This window comes from Corythoichthys intestinalis, chromosome 6 (assembly GCF_030265065.1).
Source record: "Corythoichthys intestinalis isolate RoL2023-P3 chromosome 6, ASM3026506v1, whole genome shotgun sequence".
Taxonomy (NCBI): Eukaryota; Metazoa; Chordata; class Actinopteri; order Syngnathiformes; family Syngnathidae; genus Corythoichthys; species Corythoichthys intestinalis.
In genome coordinates, this window is record NC_080400.1 from 10,380,648 (window position 1) to 10,405,942 (window position 25,295).

At 38.1% G+C, this 25,295-nt stretch overlaps 2 protein-coding genes across 10 annotated transcripts in view; one reads left to right on the forward strand and one right to left on the reverse strand.

Annotated features, from left to right (window-relative positions):
• The window catches only part of LOC130918041 (PR domain zinc finger protein 10-like), a 37,062-nt gene extending 29,940 nt beyond the window's left edge, over positions 1-7,122 (reverse strand). The window contains exons 1-6 of one of the 6 annotated variants that reach the window (XM_057839907.1): positions 6,623-6,998; positions 3,788-3,902; positions 3,428-3,534; positions 347-520; positions 188-247; positions 10-114 (exon numbers count right to left, since the gene is read on the reverse strand). In XM_057839907.1, coding sequence (XP_057695890.1) covers positions 10-114; positions 188-247; positions 347-520; positions 3,428-3,523 — 435 coding nt within the window. In that variant the 5' untranslated portion in view covers positions 3,524-3,534; positions 3,788-3,902; positions 6,623-6,998. The other 5 variants (XM_057839905.1, XM_057839901.1, XM_057839904.1 and 2 more) reach the window with 5 other exon arrangements.
• A 5,464-nt stretch (positions 7,123-12,586) lies between these two features.
• The window catches only part of LOC130916983 (amyloid beta precursor like protein 2-like), a 191,277-nt gene continuing 178,568 nt past the window's right edge, over positions 12,587-25,295 (forward strand). For all 4 annotated transcript variants that reach the window (XM_057837997.1, XM_057837999.1, XM_057837998.1 and 1 more), the window contains exon 1: positions 12,587-12,851. In XM_057837997.1, coding sequence (XP_057693980.1) covers positions 12,780-12,851 — 72 coding nt within the window. In that variant the 5' untranslated portion in view covers positions 12,587-12,779. The remainder of the gene's footprint in view (positions 12,852-25,295) is intronic.

The window sequence follows — 25,295 nt, forward strand, 5'->3', positions numbered from 1 at the left end:
AGTCCCTACCTGGGGTGCAGGTTCCAGTGTGGCTTGCGGTGCCTCAGCCACATTGCTGAGGACATGGAGACTGGCTGTGTTCACGTTCTGCCCGCTTGGCAGCAGGACCGCCACCTTGGCAGGGACAAAGGTTCAATTAAAAATTGTGTTAAGGCCCAAAAAAAATAGATTATCAGGCCACCCGCACCTGCTGAGTTGTGCCATCTTGCTGGATGTACGCCACTTGAGGTTGATCTGCAAATACGGCCTGAAAAAAAATATTATATACTGTATATAAAAATTATTCGCAAAGTTTTTTGTAAGATCAACTTGCAAAATTTCAGAATTTTTTTTTTTTTTACCCTACCTGGGTGCCATCCGCAGGGTGAATATAGACTAGCGTGTGCTCTGCCGACTCCACCGACGTATACGAGCTGCCGTCGGCAGCGTAGACCACTCGTTGCTGCTGCCCCCGCGCCGCCGGATCAGTGCTATCTCCACTGTACACTAACTGGGCCACTGTGCCACCCTCGAAATGAACCTGGAACCATTGTTGTTTTCGTCAACAATGACGACAAGAAAAATATTTCGTCAGTCAACATTTTTTTCATGACGATGATGAGCTAAAAACGTGACTTGGGAGACTAAAAGCATCCTCTTTAATGCTCGGCCAACTTTTTTTGTACATACAGTTTGTGGCTACAATATGTGCACGTCTCCATTTTCATTTGAAATAGTTGGAAACCTTTATTCATTTTTGGACTAAAACTTTTGAATTTGGCAGACGAAAACATTTGAGGAACTGTCGGGTTAAACCAGACGAAATTTGTATGAGATTAAAACTAGACTAAGATGAACACATTTTGAAATGACTAAAATATGTAGATGTGCGATAATTAATCGACAACTAATCGATGTGTAAATTAATCGACAACTATTTTGATAACCAATTAAAGGTTTAGGACCTTCTTCACCGTAAACTTTTCTAAATTCTTGAAATTATAACATACATATAACTTCTCAGTTGTAAATATTATTAGATTTATTCATTATATTTTTTGTTAAGTTAAAGTAGGAGATGTACAAAAATCTGATTTTACTTTGGAAAACACCAACTGACATTTTGGCCAATTTTCAGACATTTTACTGTCACAACTAGGTTCATAATAAGGCTGCGACAACTAATCCATTAAAATCAATTAATAAATATGCTGCCAACGACTTTGATAATCGATACAGTTGTTGACTACAGTTAAGTCAGAAGGCGGTAATAAAATACTACTTTTTGAAGCAAATAGCCATCCAGTTTGTCTTCACTGTTACTTACAAGTTACAACATACCTGAAAAAACTTTATGATAAATTGTGAAGGTAATTGAAAAAAACCCAGATAGCAGACCAACGTTGAATATACCGTATTGGCCCGAATATACAGTAAGACGGCCCTGATTATAAGACGACCCCCTCTTTTTCAAGACTCGAGTTTGAAAAAAGACTTTTTGAACACCAAATTAATTTTTATACAGAAAATAATTACATCTGAAACAACTGTTTATAACAATATATTTGAGAGAAAAAGCATGTTATTTTGCCTCATTCAAATCTTAATATCTGAACATTTAAATATGTAAACTAAAGTGCAATCACATTCGTAAATGGCTTCTGGTTTTTGAAATGTAAATAAACCAATCTATTGTGATAAAACAACAAAATTGTAATAACTGCAATAACCATCAAGTGAAGTCTAACTGTAGCTGTAGTCTTGAAACAAATCTGAATAAGGAAAAACATTGCAATAAAATAATGCAAACCGGTTAAAACTCGAGAGTAGCTGAGATTTGTCTTGACAGAACATCGCTTCAATGATATCTGGCGCCATCTAGCGTCGTGAATGGGTATAACGTCTAGACCGCAAATATAAGACGACTCCCACTTTTTCAGTCTTATTTCCCTGCAAAAAAACACCGGTATGTTGATTTTCCATCAAAATCATCAGTATGGTTGGCATTGAAATTTTCGATAATGTTGTATTTTTCGGACTATAAGTAGCACCTGAGTATATATCGCACCAGCCCAAAAATGTGCAATGAAGAGGGGGGGAAAAAAAGATATGTCGCAGCGGAGTATAAGTCGCATTTTTGGGGGAAATTTACTTGACAAAATCCAATACATAGAACAGAATATGTCATCCTAAAAGGCAATTTTAAAAAAATACAATAGAAAAAAACATGCTGAATAAGTCTACAGTATGATAATGTTACATGTTGCATGAACAACGAAATGCGAACGTGGCCGGTATGTTAACGTAACATACAGTGCCCTCCATAATTATTCCACCCCTGAAAAAGATGTGTTTTTTAGCTTCTAATATTTTTTTAATTCAAATAATATGGGACCTTAATGGAAAAAAAAGAGAAAAATCCAACCTTCAATACAAGTGCATTCATTCAGTGGGGACAAAATCCCACAAAGAAAAAATTATTTAACATCAAAAAATGTGTGTCACAGTTATTAGCACCCCTGGTCTTAATACTTTGTACAACCCCCTATTGCCAACAAAACAAGGTCTGGGGACTGAAATGGTCATGGGAGGAGCTTGATTTTGTGTCTGCTGAACCATTTCTGTGTAGATTTGGCAATATGTTTAGGGTTATTGTCTTAGTGAGACACCCAGTGACGACCCATCTTCAGCTTTCGGGCAGAGGGCAACAGATTTTGATTTAAAATGTCCTGGTATTTCAAAGCATTCATGATGCCATGCACCCTAACAAGGTTCCCAGGGCCTTTGGAAGCGAAACAGCCCCACAGTATCACTGACCCACCCCCATACTTCACAGTGGGTATGAGTTGCTTTTCAGCATGCGCATCTTTCGTGGCACGCCAGACCCACTTAGAGTGTTTCTTGCCAAAAAGCTCAATCTTGGTCTCACACAAAAATACACACGGTCCCAGGCTTCAACTGGGACCGTGTGCTTTGGTCAGAGGATTTCAACGTTGGATCGAGGGTGCAAAAGTGAAGACAAATCAACGTTGGGTGTCAACGTTGATTCAACGATATAAGATCGACAGTGGAATGTTGATTTAACATCATTTCAACGTCGGTCTGCTATCTGGGAAGTGACAGTTATCCGATTAATCAACTAATCGTTGAATTAATCGTCCGATTAATCAACTAATCGTTGAATTAATCGTCCGATTAATCGATTATGAAAATAATTGTTAGTTGCAGCCCTAAAAATATGACTAAGACTAAGAAGTATTTTCGTTCAAAAGACGAAGACAACAATTAAAAGGGCTGCCAAAAACAATACTGCGTGGAACCCACGGCAACACAATTAGGCACTCTACTGTATATCACACTCGAATTGAATTGAATGAATGAAAATAAACTATTTGAGGACACAATGACAGCATCCATGCAATTAGCTGTTTTCTTTCATTCTCACTACCTGAGGTGCATCGGCTGAATCCGTATTCTCGGACTGATTCCACACGGTGGCGGACTCCGGCTTGTTTTCCATGTTCACGCCGGTCAACGTACTCATACCAGCAACACCTATTAATGTTTCATGCCATACCATTGACAAATGAAATGCTGGTCAGCTCATAGTTGGACCAAAAAGTTAAACAAATCAACTGACAATAAATCCACTGTTAATGTATTTATTATAGAACAGTTAAAGTACTAATGGTGAGGATGTTATTCTTCCCTTTTTCTTCTAAGTACCAATATACAGTATCTACAAAGCGAAACTATCTTAAAATGCTATTACTATATAAATATTGTACACTTATTCAATACAACTTACCATCGCTTGTTATTATGTCATCTTGCCAAGAATCCCCGGCAAAAAATTCTCGATTCTGTCAAAATTAATCCAGATTATGCGGCGATCAATTCTTGATTCCGTGGCATGAAGGTTCCTTTTCCACAGGCAATAAAAAAAAACAAAAAATGATCAGGTATAAATCAAATGTATGCATTAAAGAGGTCAAATTTCTCTTGTGAAATTATTTGCAATACCAAAACACTGCAACACATTGTGGTTATAATTGTTAAATATTACGTTTTTGCCAATGTTGGACCGTTATATTTGCATTACTTAAAAAGTGCAAATATTTCATCAAACACTGAGTTTGAGGGCAGACGCGATATTAAATGCATGAATTTAAGTGGAAGCCATTCACTTGACTTGGATGTTGTAAACAAATGCATATGGAGTTTTAAAATGTGTTTGTGAATCAGGAAATATTTGACTGACACTTATCAGATTTTCATCCGACGAGTTGGGTTCTGGGATGTAAAGCGATAAATTTAAGACTTGTAACCTGTTTAAGAAATTTGTTTGGTAGGGGATTGTGATATTTTCCTAATGTAAAATGCATACTTTGGCTCACTAAAGTTTGAAGGATTTTCATGCGAGTGCATTTTTATAAGAGATAATGAACACGCCTACAAATACACAACTGTGTAATGACAATAAAGGGCTATTCTATTCTATTCTATTAAATCGTTTAAGCACTCAATTTACCGTGATTATTCAAATCCCCATTTTTAATCTGCACTTTACATCACTGGTCATTTTACTATCACAATGTGCAATATTTTATCAACCTTTTTAACCTGTATATGGCGGAAAACACTCAGGTGACTTGAAGTTCCGCTCTGAGACCCCCAATTTGGCCAGATTTCAAAATTGTCCCATATGCATATGTGATACATCATCGAAGAGCTTAAAATCTCAATTTTCTGGGGGATGAAAAATGTTGAACAGGAGGGCATTTGAAAAAAAAAAAAAAAAAAAATCAACAGCAAAACCCTAACTGGAGGTGAGAGCACGCAAGAGCATAATTAAAGACGCCATGATTTTAACAAGATATTATTGCGTACTTACCTTTTTTCGATTCAAAAACTCCATGTAGCATGCATAACTGAGTGTCAAGACACAGCTGTGAATGGCCACAGTTGGATTTTGGGGGGGATTTTATGGGTGAAACATGTTAATATAACAAGGGTCGGGATGCAGAAATCGCAGACATCAAGGAGTGGTCGAGATATTCATTTTCATATATTTACCCTTTTAAACTTTTTTTTCTTCAATTTTTCTTTGTTCGGATCGATTATTTATCATCTAAAATATTGGTGAAAATGTAACAGTAACGAAAAAAATACAATTAAGCGATAGTTATGAGGTAGATATTCGTGCCTTATTTGCAGACATTAATTTATTTATTGTGATGTGATTTGTTTAAAAATTAAGAATATGCGAGTGAATAATTTTTTAAAGTCGTGTTTTTTTTAAACTAAGTATTAGACATCAATTAATGACTAAGCTAAAAATGACAGACATTTCGAATAATAAATACGATTACGTACCTTCTTTTTATAGCTAGGTTGAAACAAAAGCGGTTGCGCGACCTCTGTAAACGGGAGTTTCCAGGGTAAAACGGACAAATTTAAAATAGTTTGGGGGGCTTAATGTGCCATGAATATGCTATGGCAGCATATAGACATATTGTTCTATTAAACAAAAGAGCTGTTTTGGCTTAAAATGCAGCAGTTTATTTTAAAGATTAGTGCATAAAGTGCTTTTTCAGCTTTCGATGTGTTTTCCGCCATATACAATTATTTATTTCACATATTTTTTATTCCAAGATGATGACCTATTTATTTTTGCACGAGGGAGCAACATAATCTCGTTGTATATGTATGCTACAATGACAATAAAGGGTAGTCCGAACCAAATCAGAAAAATAATTAAACTTAAAATAATATTAACAATAATAATAATAATACAAAACAATGAGCGAGGCCGTTATCTCCCTCCCCCCCACATAGTGCATTTAACTACAGCATGTCAATCGGTGCACATTTAAATGTGTTTTTGTGACGTGCACGGGTACTCAACATGAAAAAAATAAAAAGCAGAAGAGTGATCCATCGTACACATGCAGAGCGGTCACCCGGCACAATCTAAACGGGGGTAAAAGCATCGAGGGCAGCTAGGGTTTGACAGCAAGGCCGCCAGTGATGTGATGCCCATAAGCAAACGCGTGTGGTTCAACGGCAAGAATGTGGATGGCTGGGAAATACAATGTAAACGTCAGATTTGACTATCCAACCCGTCTAATAACGTAATTTAAGGATTACCCCCCTGTCTAACCCCGTAGGTTGTCGGTCCCAATCGGACCATACCACCAAATGAGAGCAGTAGAAACGCGGGCGTTCAGTGTTAGCATTTCGGCCTTTTTTGTGCCACTCCAAGGCCGACATGAGAGGAACGGATAACATCTCGTCCCTCGAATCGTCGACTACGTGAAGATATTGCGACCAAAACGTGGTATAAACTGGAAAATAAATGCTGTATTTCAGTCGACCCACCCGTCCCCCACGCCAGTTTGTCGAGCCCAGCCATCAAGACGAGTGTGGAACAAGGAAGACGGGCTCCATTTTGGGTGGGACTACCAGCGACGCAGCCAACTAGCGACAAATACAATCTTGTCCAGTGTCGCTTATGCTCCCGAAAGCAGACGAATGGTTGATTAATGACGAACGTAAACATATTAAGACTCGAGCGGCGCGTCTAGGTGGAGGAAATACCCGGTTTCAAGGCGTTTTATGAAAAAAATTCAGCTGTCCTTACCTCAGAATGGTAGCTGCAGCGACGGTCGTATTGCATATATTAACATAATCTGCCCAGCAACGAAGTGTTCTTTGCGTTCTGATTGGTTAGCATTTAGAAGCAAAAGCAGTAGCCACTAGACGATTTAAATTGCCTGTTAAATGCGTACAAAACATGGCCTACCTTGGTATTAAAATTAAGTAAATATTGCGTCTCATTTTAAGTAAGTACTGAGCAGTAGTCGTGGAAAAATATGACTGAATTACGCATTTAAATCGCAGCAAAATCAGACAATAAACATGGGCGTTATCCCAATATAGTACATGTCTTTTTAAAACGACCCAAACAGCTTTCAGCGTTATATTGCCTTAATTCATTTAGAAGCAACAATGGATACGTAATTCAAACGACAGGACGAAAATGTACCGGATTGCCACAACCAAGATGGCGACGAAGCTGACATCTACTTGAATGCGTTATATGGAGTCAATTTCGATGTCTTCGCTCTTCGGGCATCTTAAGACAGAGCCCCTCGCGCCTCATTGAAATGAGTGCAACCAACATGACGTCAAAGTTGAGTAGGACCTCTCTGTACAAGACCATCCGCGTAGTTCAGCCATATTGGGTCAGAACCGTCTCTTAACGTCCTGAAGTATACCCATGTTAATACGGCTTTTTATAAACCAAATCGTTTGTGAATCCTTTAACAATTCAGCGATTCACACCTCACGGACTGGACGTTTAGCGATGGCAATGGCGCTGAAACATGAGCATTCACGGACAGTCTTCCCGGTTTAAATGAATAGGACCTCTTTTGCCATCATTGCGTGCAGTGTGAATACAATACAAAATAATTTTGTGCTACTTGGAGCCATAATCCGTGTGTATTTCTTCTTTCATCCATTTCATTTATAATATATATTAGTTATTAAATAAACATGGTATTTATAAATGTATAATTTAATACATGTTAATGTTAATGTTATTAAATAAACATGGTATTTATAAATGTATAATTTCAAAATTAGAAAATACTGATTTGCATATATATATATATATATATATATATATATATATATATATATATATATATATATATATACAGTGGGGAGAACAAGTATTTGATACACTGTCAATGGGTTTTCCCATTATATATACATATACATATATATATACATATATATACATATTAGGGCTGTCAAACGATTAAAATTTTTAATTGAGTTAATTACAGCTTTAAAATTAATTAATCGTAATTAATCGCCATTTAAACCATCTATAAATATGCCATATTTTTCTGTAAATTATTGTTGGAATGGAAAGATAAGACACACGACGGATATATACATTCAACATACGGTACATAAGTACTGTATTTGTTTATTATAACAAATCAACAAGATGGCATTAACATTATTAACATTCTCTTAAAACGATCCATGGATAGAAAGACTTGTAGTTCTTCAAAGATAAATGTTAGTACAAGTTATAGAAATTTTATATTAAAACCCCTCTCAATGTTTTCGTTTTATTCAAATTTTTAAAAAAATTTCAATCAAAAAATAAATTAGTAGCTCTCCACTGTTTATGTCAATAATTACTTGCCTGGCACGGCCAGACTGTTCTCCCTGTGTTTTTCAAACACTGGGAGTATAGTCTGGGTCCCAGCCCATTAACGGCCTCTCGAGCAAATACAAAATCAATCGACAAATCAGATTCGTTTATTTGCGTGACGTGTTCTTAACGAGCAACGTCACTCTTCAGCGTCGGAATTCGTCTCCACAACAACACAGATGGCGAACAGGACAGCCGAGAATATGTTCCAATCCACGGTAAAATCAGTTTTAAATTACCAAAAACACATCGACACAAGTCATTGACAACAGTCTGTCTCGCGCTAGCCATGTTGAATAAACTCCGCTGTCCTCATATGTTTACTTCCGCGCGCAAGTCCCTCGTCCCGCCCGTCGCTGATTGGTCCACTCCGCTGTCTGTTTGCTGTGGCTTGCTCCGCCCTGGAAATTTTATCCGCTTAATGGTAGCCAAACTCAATAGCTGGAACAGCGGTGAGTCTGGAGTACCAGGCTAAATAATTACACCATGCTCGCTCATTGTGCTGAAACTTATAAAATCATTTGGGCCGAAGTGCCAGCAGAGGGCGCCAAACACCAAAAAACAAATAACAAGCGGACACTACACTGCTGTCATTTTAATCTGTTTGAGTGGGGCATGTGCGTTAATTGCGTCAAATAATTTGACGTGATTAATTTAAAAAATTAATTACCGCCCGTTAACGCAATAATTTTGACAGCCCTAATATATGTATATGGATATATATATCATATTAAGTGTGTGTAGCCTATGTATTCTTAAATGACCAACATAGTTGGTTGCTTCATTAAGGATTAAAGGTCTTAAGTGTAAAAAAAAAAAAAAAATAGTCAGGTGCTCTGTAAAGGGTTATAGCTGTCCACTGTATTGAACACTGTCCTTAAAAGGGTTGAAGCATATTTGGTTTTCCTATCACCATCAATGGCAGCTAAAGATTTCAATTAATGATGTCATTCATTATGGTCGGGGGCCTCATTCAGTTCGGAGCCGTTGGCTTGCTTTACCTACCTTGTCGTGACCTAGAGTGACCTCTAGCGAGCATTTTTGCCATAAACCATGTAAACGATTTTTTAAAGGCAAAAAATGAGAATTTCAGGATACATGCTTTCACAAAAAAACACTGTGATGACAGTTTTCTCCATAGATGATGTGTTGTCATAGGTAATCTATACCCCCAGTTTACAAATCTGTGTAGATTAGTAAACTATGGGTACAGATTACTAAACTGTACCCATAGTTTGCTAATCTGTTGGTGCCCATTTAATCACCTCCTCTGTTTCATGTTACAATTTTACAAACATATCCTGCATTTTTTAGTAATAATCCCTTTATTCGTTCTTGAGTCATCTTAAACACAAACAAGCAGGAAACAGACATACCTAACCAAATACGATGGTGCCTGTACTTATGAACATCTCTACATACGGATTACAGAATTTTCAGGTTTGACACGCCTTAACGGGAAAATATTGCCTCTTGTTATCAAAGAAATTACAGGATACGAAGGCAAAATGGGCTGCTACTCGCAGCTCCCAGAGTTTACTGAACGTAACAAACTTATAGCTACTCTGACGTTAGCTTTTGCCGAGCATCTTTTTGGCATGCAATTGGCTAAAAGAGACCTCTACTGTATGTGTGTCTGTGTATCCCAGCGTCCTCTTTCTTCACCCCTCGGGCCATGAAATGTTCCGACAGCTTTACACGACTCTATTTAAACTTTTTTTTTCATTATAGACCCCAAGAAAGTGATGGTGAAAAGAGGAATAAAAGAAAAAAAAAGATTTTTTTTTTCCAAAGCTAGAAATAAAAGAAAAATATGGAAAAGGGGATGTGTTTGGCTGATCTGCCCCAAAAATATTTATACATCTCCAATCAGCACATTATTAAAACAAAAGGAAGGCATAGTTCTCATTCATGTTATGTTTACTGTGCAATAATTTAATTGTACTATGTATTTGTTACATGTTTTGATGAATTTTTATGATATTATTATGATATTTTTATCTGCTTGGAACTGATAAGGGCATTTAAATAGAAAACGCGTCCGAACTTATGGAATTTTCAGTTTACGAAACTACTTCCAGAACCAGTTATTTTCGTAAGTAGAGGTACCACTGTACCAAGAGTGTAGGTTTGGTCTCAGTATTGGGACGATATAACAGCATAACCTGCATGGACCCTTTTTGCTGTGGACAGGACATTAATAAGACCAAACAGATTGGGTGAACGGCAGTCAGGGCTACATTTCTCACTAATAAGAACCTAATTAATTGATAGGCTAAATGATTAATGTAAAATAAATCTGTATTGGCTTACACTGTACTAACTTTCACACTGCAAATTTACAGTATAACATCTTAATCACATTAAGAATTAAGAACATTTCTGACAAACAAGTTTTTTTTAATTTAAATATATAAACTTTTTGCTTAAAATAAGCCCGTTAAGCTTATTATCAGCTAGCTATTTTTCTTATTTCAAGAAATCTGAGTAAAATTTACTTGAAGCACTGGCAGATAATTTCACTTATTTCTAGTAGATTTACACTGAAAACAAGGCAAGAGAATTGAAGTTTTTTATTTATTTATTTTTATTTTTTTTCAGTTCGAATGAGGTGGTTTTTTGCAGTGCATATGTATTGGTTCAGGTGATACACCATTCAATTCAAACCTTTGTTTTCAAAAACTACCAAATAAACATTTTGAAAACTTCCAGAATAAATGTTTGGATTTTATTAGCAACTTTCAATTGCATTATTTGAACACAAATTATATTAACATACACAAAAATACAAACTTGTTAATCATGTCTTTGGTATCCAGGAATGCAAAAAAAAAATAAACATTTGTCTTAATACCAATCAAAATTGTCTGTCTAAATAAATTAAGTACAACTACAACAAAAACTTCTTAGACAGGTAGCCAGGGAATAACAAAAATAAATAAAAATGGAGCCTTCCCTCAGGTAATACACAACTACTTTTGTCCACAAGCACAATCAAACTCAACAAAAAATGAAGCTCCTTTGGGCAGCTTTAAACCACATAAATAAAATAAAAATGAAAACTGGGGAGTAGGGGGTAAACCAGGGGCGTTACCGGGGAGGGGGGGCAGTGCCCAACCACGGACACGCTCTGCCCACCCAAAGAAAACTGGATGTAGTACTAACAGCAGTCTGGGCACCGTGTATGGTATCCCATTCATATAGTAATGATGTTTTACTATACTTACTTTGAAAGTTTTAACCTTTGCATTGTTACCTCCTTTTTCACCTTAAAAAAAAAAAAAAAAAAAAAAAAAAATGTTGGTTTTGTTCCTAGGGGGCGCTACACACATACTATTTTTTTTTTTTTTTTTTTCACATTTTATCAAAGTTTTCACCAGTGTTCACCTGGCTGTTTAGTTTGGTTTTGAAGCGTTCTGAGGGGGCCAAAGTAGGGCTCAAAGCGTCGGCGGGACAAAGAATGACTGCAAGGGGCGCTACATAGTGTATTTGGAATTTGTCTTTACACGGTATCAAAGATTGCACCTGTCGTGACCTGCCTGGCGATTTTGGTGCATTTCTAAGGTTGTCAAATTGAGCTCAAAGGGGCTGCGCAACAAAGAATATCTATAATATAGTAATAATAAAACCGAGGAACAACAATAGGTTACCTAAAAAAAACATTGTCACTTGCATGTCCGTACTGTTCAGTTATGGATGTGTTCTAAGTCAAATAAAATCAAATCAACTTTTATTTGATTAGGCCAAATCACAACAACAGTTATCTCAAGGAGAAAACAAAACATGTTTTAAGGTGCAGTGGCCTTACACTGGATTTCGACCTACTGGAGCATTGTGCCTTTTTTTTTTTTTGTCCCCCCCCCCCCCCCCATCAGCCAATCAAACGTGCGTTTGAGTGGGAAAATGTGCTAGCACATTCAGCAAGTGAAAAGGGGTCAATGTAAGTCTGAACATAATTATACTGTAATTCACTTAATAATGGTAGGGTCAGTTCCATCCTTACAACATATGGGAAGACAATCTAAATGACCTAAATAGCTGAAGTCATTATATAATGCAAATAAGGTTGCTTAAAAGTTGGTGGGGACAATTGGAGCAGCTTGAAAAGTTGGTAGTGTTAAGTCCCTACAGTCCCTATGCAAATCTACGCCCTTGCACTGTACATAACAAGGAGACCGACAATCGGGACATGGCAAATGTAAATGGATACAAAATGGAGTATGACATCTCGCTATTTTTCATGCACTTTTCCTTATACGCACTAGAGGGCACTGTTCATTCAGCACACGTACGTAAGTGGACGAGCTGTACCAGGGTGGTGAGGGAGGAGGAGGCACCATGTACGAAGCAGCCCTAGCAATAATCTCTGCCCACATTTGCACGGCGGAGAGACTCCTACACAGCGCCCTTCCTCACATTTTCCCTGCCCGTCCAAACAGGCAAGAACAGGACTTGGTCGTGCTCGTCCAAACAGCGGATACCACCGTAGCATTCCTTAGGACTTTTTTTTTTTTTTTAATAAGCGTGTCAGTTCTGTTAAGGAGTTCCCACTCACTCTCGGAAGATGGGTTCCGTCCCGGTGATATCAGCTCTGGTTTTGGCCGTCGTGGTTCCATCGTTGGCCGGATACATCGAGGTATGTCTACGCGCTACTTTTTCGTGCTTTTACGCTCATACATTACTCGAAACAAGTGTGACAGTCCTCTTCTTCTATGGTTTCATACCTATATATAATAATATCACCTTATGTAGGTATGCGAGCACTCTTCTTCTGTGGTTTTGTTGGCGCTAAAACACGACTGGTCCATTTTGTGCTGTTTGTGATGCTTTTATGGGTGCCCATCTGGCTAATTTAGTCTAATAAAAAGGTTATGTCAGACTGAAATGAATAATTATTGTATGTCCGGGCTCCCACCTCCCTCACTGCATGGTTTCATTCGAGAAGGTGCATGGTGCAGAGATCAAATGAAAGACGAGTGGCTTTGTCAGGCCTCGGGGGACCTCGCACATAACACATAGTAACCTCCCTCCCTCTGTGCTAGCTGTTTACAGTCTATCTTTATCACAGAGGAGGACGTTTTTAATCCCCTTGGAGCCTATTTAGACAGACCCGTCATGCTGACTTGTCAGGCGTAGTGCGGTGATGCCCTATTGTGGTTCTGCGTATTTTGTTTTGAATGTTTCAGCATGATGTGAGGATAGGGCACTCAATGAACTCATTGGCTGTGATTGACGGCGCTAGACGTCAAATCCACTTTGACTGGAGGCGCCCTGTCAAAATGGATTGGACGTCCAACGCAGTCAATGACACTTATACATGATAATTCACAGTCAGTCCTGCAGACAGTTTAATGCTAGAACTACCGAGGCAGTCATTTTGACTGTTTTCAAAATTTGCAACATTATAACTTGGTGAAAAAAAACTAGGAATGTCCCGATGATATATTTTTGCATGTGAGTCCGAGTCACGTGATTTTGAACCTTGATCAGAGACCTCGGAAATGTATTAACAAGGAAATGTTTCCAATGTGAACCAAAAAGTCTCAGCTTTATAGGATTATAAAGAGGTTATCATATCAGTACAGCATTGGTTTCAAATAAGCAAAAAGAAATTCACAAATCACCTTTTTTGTGAAGCACAGAGTAGGCTGCACACCAATTAAATTTAAATCATTACAAAATAGTTACATTTATATGTTTTGTTTTATATAAATCAAATGGAAAAATTTAGCTAATTTGGTGGAGATTTTCTAGACTATTTTGCTGTCGTTGGACATTTTCTCTTTGTTATGCAAAGTTTAACGTAAAACGTAGTAGAGCTGAAAAGAATACTCGAGCAACTCGAGTAACTTGACTTTAAAAACTGATCCGAGTAATTTTGTCCACCTCGAGGAATCGTTTAGTTTTGCCAGCTCTCAGCATCACATTTTGCCCGGACAACTTTAAATGCGGGACAACGCGCTGACGTCACATGTGTAGAGGAAGAAGCAATTAAAAAAAAAAAAAAAAAACTTACTGCAGCCGACAGCCGCTACAAACTACGCCGACGTTGCTAAAAACTACGCCCGCATGATGCTAGTGTGGTAGCAAGTAGTGTCCGATGCGTCTCATAGATATTGCATGCATTTAGGACTAGATGCAAAATGACAGACTCGGCCGCGTCTGGGTAGCGTTAGTAAACAAGCAGTAGACTCCTCAGCGCTAATAAATATAACGTTACTGTCACTCGCTCACGTAACGTTAGCCCTTCGGAGGGCTAGGTTTCTATTGATTATGACCACTGTCAATGCGTGGCTAACATGTCTTACATACAGGCTTTATTTAATCTGTAAAAACACAGCGCTGTAGAGTGATGAGGGTATAAAATTAAAACATATTAAAGCTAGCTGTCAGTTTTAGCTCAGTAGCCATTGCTGTATAAAACACCAAGTAGCACTGGTCCCTCATGTGCTCCAATACAGCAGGTATCATACATTTATTTTGAACACTGCAAAAACTCGAACTCCTATCAGCACTTACAGTTTAGACCAGGGGTGTCCAAACTTTTTGCAAAGGGGGCCAGATTTGGCGTGGTAAAAATATGGGGGGGCGACCTTGGCTGACGTCCTTTACGTAGAACAATATATTTAAGCAAAATTTAGCAAGCCATTCAGTGTGTCACGTTTGCTTTTTTTTTTTTTTTTTTTTTTTTTTTTTAATGAATAATTTCAACAATCTCGCAACTAGCCTTTGCGGCGTTCTCTTTCGACTCTCGGGCTCTTGCGAAATACTACTGCTGTGAAATTAAACGAGTTTCAAGTTGCTTCAATTTCTCGCTGCGTATCTTCCCTGTAATCTTGTCGTACATGTCAGCGTGTCTTGTTTGGTAATATCGCCTCACATTGAAATCTTTAAAAACAGCGACTGTCTCTTTGCAAATGAGGCAAGACACAGTTGTTGCGTATTTTAGTGAAGAAATAGTCCAATTTCCACCTATCCTTGAAGCGTCGGCCGTCGCAGTCAGCTTTCTTTTTTTCGTTGATTGTCGCCATTTTAGAAAATTTGAGGTAGAGGGTCACACGGAGTAATATTGCTTAGCCCCTTAAATACTTGCAACATGAAGCAATTATCAGAGAATCCCAAAATTTGAAAAATAAGGTCCTAATGAAACCTTTTTTTCAAATTTGTGAAAAGTCAAAATGAATATGTGTAATAAGCACTGTAATATCTATAACCCATGCTAAATCATGTTTTTTTCTCATGGAACCTGTAGATGCATGTGTTGACTTGCATCCATCATTTTTTTTTTCAAAAAGAAATGTCAAAATTCTAAATTAGTCTGAAAATCATGAAAATTTAGGTGTATCAAATGTGATACATTTGGCAATAAAGGGTTAAAGTGCTGCTGCCTTTTAGTGGGTAAATGAGGAGCAGCATTTCGTGTGTAAGCTACTTCGTATGCTGGTTGCAGTACTGCTGACCAATTTATTAAGTCTGCGTGCGGGCCAGATGTTATTGATTTTATGACAGAGGCTGGGGGCCGGATGAAATTTGACCACGGGCCGCATTTGGGCCCCGGGCCGGACTTTGGACATTCTGGTTTATATTAACTTAAACCTTAACTAGAACTTAAAAATAGCTTGACACAAATGGAAATTCAATTGAAACACGTAGCTTTCAAGTGATGTGTGTTATGAAGTGTAATTACATTTTTAGGTAACAAATATGTTTTTTTAATAAGATTTAGAAGTTTTTTGAGTGAAAGTAGTGAATTTTTTTTTCTAGTCACATCTGAGTTGCAATTGTTGGCTGTTTTCAACAATGTACATCGAAAATAAAGACATTGATTGACTGAAAATGGTTCAATATTGGATTAAATGTCTTTTTTTCTCATGGATATTTATAATTGCTCTTTACCTAAAAAAAAATGTTTTATCCGATCACTCGATTAATCGATAGAATTTTCAGTCGATTAGTCGATTACTAAAATATTCGATAGCTGCAGCCGTAAAACTTAGTATATTTTTTAGTTAATTTTTTTTTTTCGCAGTTTCCTTAAACCTGTGGATTATCTTGTTGCTTTTTGGCCAGAACTCATTTACTGCCGTTGACAGTTCTTGACACCAAACCCTTTTCAACAGGGCAGTAGATGATCATGGATCACTGCCGTTGACGGTAATAGACGTCCAATCTGATTTGATTGTTGGGCTGGCAGGGATCGACTCATGACCCTGATCCGATGTTATCGAAATTAGACCCAATCACATCATTTTCAGTGGATTGAAATCGGGAAACAAACGATCATGTTTTAATAGGGTTTTTACTGAATTTTTTTTCAAAGAAGTTTAATCTCACTGGCTGCCAGTCCCTCACAGTCAAAATGGATTGGATGTTTCACGCAGGCAATGGCAGCCAGTGAGTTCAATGAGTGCCCTGTAGAGGTAATGTAAGGGTTTTATTGGTCAAAAGCAAGAATAGTACCGAAGTTCAATGCTTTATGGCTGTTTTTTTAATGGTACCTTTCCCAAAAAATGTCTGATTGTTTCACTTGCCTCAAGAACAGTTGAGAAACCGTGTGGTCAGTGGTCCACCACTCCCCATTCAACTTCACACATATCTGAGGTCCACTTTCACACCTACCAAAGGATGGCACATATGTGACAACAAACTGTTTTTAACAAGATGTCTAGCTGACCGTTTGGAGGCCAGACCACCCGCCAGGCGCCCCCTGCACAGGCAGAAATGGCATAACAAAGCCTAGCAAATTCGATGCCGCCACGCGACGGTCGATACCGGACGGACTCCCTCCCGGGCGTGATTAATGGAGGAAATGCGTGGCTCCTCCTGATCAGTCATCTTGATTAAATGGCGGTACTGTACGATGGGGGCCGCTGGCGGATGAGTCGCATGCTGAGCTTTTTGTTGTTGTTGTTGAATCGATAGCTGGGCTGAATGGTGCTGCTTGTCTTCTGTTTGTTCGGATTTATTTGCATTACCAACAGCACATGTATATGACTTCATTGGACTGTTGAATGTGTCAATAAACACTTGGGAGAATCTATGTGGACAGCGGGATAACACAGTTTACACAGGATATTCTACAAAACTAATAAGCAGAAAAAAACAATTAAAAAAACACAACAGTATTTTGTAGAGATGTCCTGATCCGTTCATTTACAGCCTCACACCTCTCCCTCCTGCTTCAGAGTCGGACAGCCTCACCATGTCGTGCAACGACAAAATTGCCAACATTTTTTCCCCAAGAGGAACCATAACAAAGATCTATTTGAAATATTTCATTAGCCAGGCTAATGTCGTAGCTCTCAGCTACGGTACATGTACGTAAATTGCGTAGCTACATTACCCTACGTAATAATCCAACTTTTTTTTCCCTCGTAGCAATAGTACAATTTACATCTCGTAATCTTTCTTTTTCCTTTTATTTGGCTCTAATACGTACTACATTACCACAACAATAATAGCCCTTCTGTTAATGGACCAATGGCGTAGGTTTGCATAAGGACGTTAGGGACTAGGAGTGGGAATCTCTTGGTACCCCACGATATGATACGATTTGCGATACAAAGCTCACGATAACGATGATCTGACGATATGGCGATACAACGACTATCGATACTTTGGTTAGGAAATCATTCTATAATATTCTACAAATGACCAATAAACAGAAAACAAGCTTCTGCTGTGAATTGGAATGAGTTTATCACTAGTAGACGTCCAATCCATTTGAACTGGGAGGATGGCAGCGAATGAACGAATCTGCCATCCCTCCCACTTCAAACGGATTGAACGTCTATGGCCGTCAGTGGCAGCCAATGCCAGGCAATGAGGTAATTTTGGGTCTTTTAAGGTCATTCACCTGTTGATTTTCAATTACTTCCTGTTGATTTTGGGGTATTTTATGGATCACTTCTAGAGCTGAAACGAATACTCGAGCAACTCGAGTAACTCGAGTTTAAAAACTGATCCGATTAATTTTATAACCTCGAGTAATCGTTTAATTTTGACAGCTCTGAGCATCACGTTTTGCCCAGACTACTTTTAATATAGGACAAGAAGCAATACCAAAAAAAAAAACTTACTGCAGCTGACAGCCGCTATAAACGACGCCGACTTTGCTAAAGACTAGCCCGCATGATGCTACGGTGGTAGAAGGAAGCGTCTGATGCGTCTCATAGAGATCACATGTATGTTGAACTAGATGCGAAATGATAGTCAGCGGCGTTAGTAAACAGCCGCCATCTTAAAGCAGTAGACTTCTAAGCACTAATAAATAAGATTAACTTTACTGTCACTCGCTCACGTAACGTTAGCCCTGCGGAGGGCTAGGTTTCTATTACCGGTAATTATGACTACTGTTGATGCGTGGCTAACATGTGTTACACACTGGCTTTATTTAATCTGTGAAAACATAGCGTTGTAGAGTGATGAGGGTGTAAAATAAAAACTTAATAATGCTAACTGTCAATTTTAGCTCAGTAGTCATTGCTGGATAAAACACCAAGTAGCACTGGTCCCTAATGTGCTCCAATACAGCAGGTATCATACATTTATTTTGAACACTGCAAAAACTCAAAATCCTATCAGGAATAACAGTTTAGACTAACTTAAAACTTAACTAAAACTTAAAGATATCTTGACACTTGATAGCTTGATAGAAATTCAATTGAAACTCGTGGGAAAAACACCTAATTTTTAAGTGATTTGTGTTATCAAGTGTAATGGCATTTTTAGGCAAGAAATATATAAAGTTTTTTGAGTGAAAGCAGTCTTTTTTTTATTCTAGTTACATCTGAGATGCAATTGTTGGCTGTTTTCAACAATGTATATCGAAAATAAAGACACTGACTGAAAATGGTTCAATATTAGATGAAATGTCTTGTTTTCTCATGTATATCTATAATTGCTCTTCATCTAAAAATATGTTTTATCCGATTACTCGATTAATCGATAGAATTTTCAGTCGATTACTCGATTACTAAACTATTCGACAGCTGCAGCCCTAGTCACTTCATGTTTATTTTGAGTTACATAACAGGAAGTGACCTGGGAATCACCCAAATGAACAGGCAGTGACTCAAACTCAACAGGAAATGACCTCAAATGAACAGCAAGTGACCTGTAAATGCCCAGAAAATCGGACTGAATGACTGTGAATGCTCTGGTTTAGAATTAATGAACGTTTCTAGTCTAAATGGATTCGGCGTCAAGCACCGTCAATGCAGCCTTAGAGTTAACCGAGACGCTATTATGTTGGAAGATTTTGGCAGCAACTTGGTTGCTTTTTATTCATTTTTTTTAGACATTGACACCTTTTTAAAATGATTTCTCGATTCTTGGCAGGAGCGTATCGATAACCTTTGGGGATACAAAGTATCACGATATATCACCGTTTCGATATTTTTTCACACCCCTATTAGGGACATGTATTTGCATACAAATACATTACAGTAACTGATGCTTGTAAGTGAAGAAATATAAAATAATGACAGAAAATATGTATTTATTTCAAATAAGTCAAGGATTTTTCTAAATTTATTGACTTTTTTTCATATGGAAAAGTAAAGTCAGCGTCACTTGTCAACTCAAAAGTTGAACAAAGCATTGTGTTGTGGCTGCCGCTGCACCGAACCGACCTTGACCTTTTGATTTACGGGCTCCCGAGAGGCTCGCTCGCTTTACGTGTCAGACATATTTTATTCCCTGCTCGCCCTATTGTTGTTCATAGTCGCCGTTCGAGCTCACAGCTAAGAGCAAACGACTTTGTTGTGTCAGCTACTCGCTCTGCAAAAAACAAGCGTCTGCTCACCCGTTCTACAGCGTTCCCTGTATTTGGCCTTCTGACCTTGTGATTCACACTGGGTTTATCTAGTCCTTTTATTTGGGATTAGGTTCACAGCGGTTAACGCTATCTGTACATTTTAGTACAGTCGGACCACTTATCTCGACACTGCATTGGAAACGGCACGTACCAATGAACACGTTGTACAGCACAACATTAGATTAACCAGCCAGAGACGGCATTGAGCAGGTTGTCGGCAGGACATGCTTTCACTCAATGGAGACAATCTCAGCCTTTGGAGATGAGGACATGGCAACACATGGGCACAGTATATTGAAGTAGTTACATTAATCCTTTGTGAGTAGCTAGGATTATAGTGGCCGACTTCGAGAGTGTATAGTGTGAAAAAAACACCCCAAAATCTTTAAAAGTGCCTGTATTTATCATATATACAACAAGCTTTCATCTAAAACATGTCCTCCCCATACTGCTAGTTTTCAGTCAACATTCCTGTTAAAATTTTCAACATCAACTGCTTAGTATAAACAAAAAAATGAAAAAAAAAACAGTGGCAAGACTGCATAGCCTTAGACTGAATGGTCACGATAGAACCCCTTTCCCTTCTGTAAGAGCCATTATGATATGTTAACAATGTTAAATTATTATTTTTTTGTTGTTCATTTATTATTACGGTATTTACCGGTTGAGGCTAATAAACTCAGTCAATTTAATTCATTTTTAAATGCATTTATTGCTTTGTGAAATGAAAGTGCAATTCTGCATAGTTTAAAAAAACTTGGGAATTTTATTTTGCATTCGCCTTTAATGCTCTTTAAAGCCTTTGTTCTACCTCTCCTAAAATTTATTTTGCAATGCATTCAATGTTCCGAATCCAAAACATGTTTGACATGTCGGTTGGCCTCCTCCTCTAAGTCGCAGCCGTCTATAACTTTTCTGTAGCCGAAGTATTCCCATACTAGCGATTTTGTTTTGTTCGATTTAGGAAAAAGTTCAGGAGTTTCACCTCCTCCTGCCATCATGTAGCACAGCTGACTCACTGACACTGAGCAACGACTGGTGGGGGAGGGTTGAGCCTTGCAGGTGCAAACAAAGGATTTCTCCCTTTGTTTTTGGGACATAAAAATAGCTACCGTATTTTTCGGACTATAAGTCGCAGTGGTTGTTGTTGTTTTTTTTTTTTTCCTAATAGTTTGGCTAGGGGTGCGACTTATACTCAGGAGCGACTTATCTGTGAAATTATTACCACATTATGATATCATTTCACATGTTATTTTGGTGTTTTGGAGTGACACTGATGGTTTGGTAAACTTGTTAGCATGTTCTTTATGCTATAGTTATCTGAATAACTCTTAATAGCTATGTTACGTTAACATACCGACCACGTTCGCATTTTGTTGTTCATGCATCATGTAACATTATCATACTGTACACTTATTCAGCATGTTTTCCTCTATTGTACTTTTTTTTTTAAATTGCCTTTCAAAAGATGACATATCTGTTTTATGTGTTGGATTTTATCAAGTAAATTTCCCCAAATATATAATATGTATAAATAATAATATACAGAACTCCGGTGCGACTTCTATATGTTTTTTCTTCATCGTTAGGCATTTTACGGCTGGTGCGACTTATACTGAGGTGCGACTAATAGTCAGAAAAATACAGTAATCCCGTAGGGAGGGTATGATGGAGAATTTTGGGCGCTTTTGTCACCGTGACATTTTCATATCACGGTATACCTTGAAACCGGTAATCGGCAAATGTCTAGTGACAGCGTTACCCACAACATATCCAAACCCATCACAACCACACGGCATTGGAGCAAATTCTGCATGAGTAAGGATGAATAATTGATCCCAACCTTTCCATCCCTAATGACAATGTCGATATTTTTAGCTAGCATTGATCAAGCAAATGACATAAGCTTGACTCGCAATTAACCTACGCCTCAATGAATCCCACGAGAGCCTGCCTGTTCAACAAATGCAAAATTTATTACGATCATTTTAGTCTGGTCGCAACTTCAACTGTAAATTCCGGCTGGATTTTTGCTTTGACTTGCCTTTGGAAAGTCATACTTGTGTGTAGGAGTGGGAACCTCATGGTACCGCACGATACGATATGATTTATGATACAAAGCTCATGGTAACGATGATCTGACGATATACCGATACAACGATTTTCGATACAGTGGTCAGGAAATCATTCTAGGATATTCTACAAAAAAATTAATGAACAGAAAAACAAGCTTCTGCTGTGAATTGGAATGAGTTTATCACTAGTAGACGTCCAATCCATTTGAACTGGGAGAGTGGCAGCGAATGAATATTCGCTCATTCGCTGCCATCCCTCCCACTTCAAACGGATTGAACGTCTATGGCCGTCAGTGGCAGCCAATGCCAGGCAATGAGTAATTTTGGGCCTTTTAAGGTCATTTTCCTGTTGATTTTCAGTTACTTCCTGTTGATTGTAGGGTATTTTATGGGTCACTTTCTGTTTATTTTGCGTTACAGAACAGGAAGTGCCCTGGGAATCACCCAAATGAATAGGCAGTGACTCAAACGCAACAGGAAATGACCTGTAAATGCCCTAAAATGAAAAGCAAGTGACCTGTAAATGCCCCGAAAATTGCACCGAATGACTGAATGCGCTGGTTTTGAATGAACGAACGTTCCCAATCTAAAGGGATTGGGAGTCGAGCACCGTCAATAGCAGCCTTTTTTAAAATAGAAAAAAAGTATTTATTTTTTTAATTGACACCTTTTTAAAACGATATCTCGATTCTTGACAGGAATATATCGATAACCTTTTGGGTTACAAAGTATCACGATACATCACCATTTCACTACTTTGTCACACCCATCAGCGGATTTTAAGGGGGGGACAGGTGGGCCAGACCCGCCTGGTGGCCGAAAAGTGTCATTGCATGTAATTGACTTTCCTATATGTATATATATATATATATATATATATATATATATACATATACATATGTATGTATATATATATATATATGCCTCAAGAACATTAAATTCACGAGCATATAGTCTCTGCTGACGAACTAGTTTTCGGCGGACGAACCAAACCACGCGGTCGAACAGCGCCACGAGAAGCTGACGCACGCTCACGGCGTCCCAGTTCGTCCCCTCCCTTTTGTTGAGTGCGGACGTGGTTTGTGTTTGATAGACATTTTGGACCATATTGAGTGTACTTTTGCTATTATGGGACCGAAAAAGACCCCACCACAGGCTAGTGTTAAGCCAAAGAAGACATTAAAGAAAATAAGGTATATTTTTGTGTAGTTTTAAGGCTTATTTAGTAGAAAATTATGTTTTATGGGGACCTGGGAACGGATTATTCTCATTTTAATGGTTTCTTATGGGAAATAAATGTTCGGAAGACGAACTTTTCGCCTTACACACACTTTCTGGGAACCAATTATGTTCGTGAGCTGAGGTATCACTGTATGTATATATATGTATATATATATACACATATATATATATACACTGTATACTGTATATATACACAGTGGGGTAAATAAGTATTTAGTCAACCACTAATTGTGCAAGTTCTCCCACTTGAAAATATTAAAGAGGTCTGGAATTGTCGACATGGATAAACCTCAACCATGAGAGACAGAATCTGGGCGGGGGGACAGGAAATCACATTGTTTGATTTTTAAAGAATTTATTAGCAAATCATTTGATTTTTAAAGAATTTATTAGCAAATCATGGTGGAAAATAAGTATTTGGTCAATACCAAAAATTCATCTCAATACTTTTTTATGTACCTTTTGTTGGCAATAACGGCGCCCAAACGTTTTCTGTAACTCTTCACAAGTTTTTCACACACTGTTGCTGGTATTTTGTCCCATTCCTCCATGCAGATGTCCTCTGGAGCAGTGATGTTTTGGGGCTGTCGTTGGGCACTACGGACTTTCAACTCCCTCCTCACCCCGTGGTGTCAAAATGATAACAAGAACGGTGAGCAAAAATCCCAGAACCACACGGGGGGACCTAGTGAATGACCTACAGCGAGCTGGGACCACAGTAGCAAGGGCTACTATCAGTAACGCAATGCGCCGCCAGGGATTCAAATCCTGCACTGCCAGACGTGCCTTTCTGCTGAAGAAAGTACATGTCCAGGCCCGTCTGCGGTTCGCTAGAAAGCATTTGGATGATCCAGAAGAGGACTGGGAGAATGTGTTATGGTCAGATGAAATAAAAATAGAACTTTTTGGTAGAAACACAGGTTCTCGTGTTTGGAGGAGAAAGAATACTGAATTGCGCCATACCCACTGTGAAGCATGGTGGTGGAAACGTCATGCTTTGGGGCTGTTTTTCTGCATAGGGACCAGGACGACTGATCTGTGTTAAGGAAAGAATGAATGGGGCCATGTATCGAGAGATTTTGAGTGAAAATCTCCTTCCATCAGCAAGGGCATTGAAGATGAGGCATGGCTGGGTCTTTCAGTATGACAATGATCCCAAACACACAGCCAGGGCAACAAAGGAGTGGCTTCGTAAGAAGCATTTCAAGGACCTGGAGTGGCCTAGCCAGTCTCCAGATCTCAACCCCATAGAAAATCTGTGGAGGGAGTTGAAAGTCCGTGTTGCCCAACGACAGCCCCAAAACATCACTCTAGAGGAGATCTGCATGGAGGAATGGGCCAAAATACCAGCAACAGTGTGTGAAAAGCTTGTGATGAGTTCCAGAAAACGTTTGGGCTCTGTTATTGCCAACAAAGCGTACATAACAAAGTATTTAGACGAACTTTTGGTATTGACCAAATACTTATTTTCCACCATGATTTGCAAATAAATTCTTTAAAAATCAAACAATATGATTGTCTGTTTTTTTTTTTTTCCACATTCTGTCTCTCATGGTTGAGGTTTACCCATGTTGACAATTACAGGCCTCTCTAATATTTTCAAGTGGGAGAACTTGCCTCACTGTATATATATATATATATATATATATATATATATATATATATATATATATATATATATATATATATATATATATATATATATATATATAGTTGTAAAGCAATAAAACTGGACCAAAAATGAAATAAATGAACAAAAAAATATTTTTTTATAATGGGTCGAAATTATTTTTCGAGCACCTTAAAGTCATTTGCATATAATTCAATCACAGAAAACTTTTTCAATGAAAAATTAAGTGTTCAAATGCAAATTTTTCAATCTGAAATATTTTTTTGCATTAAAAAACTTTTTTCTATGATTGCAAGTGTTCTTTTTTTTTGATTG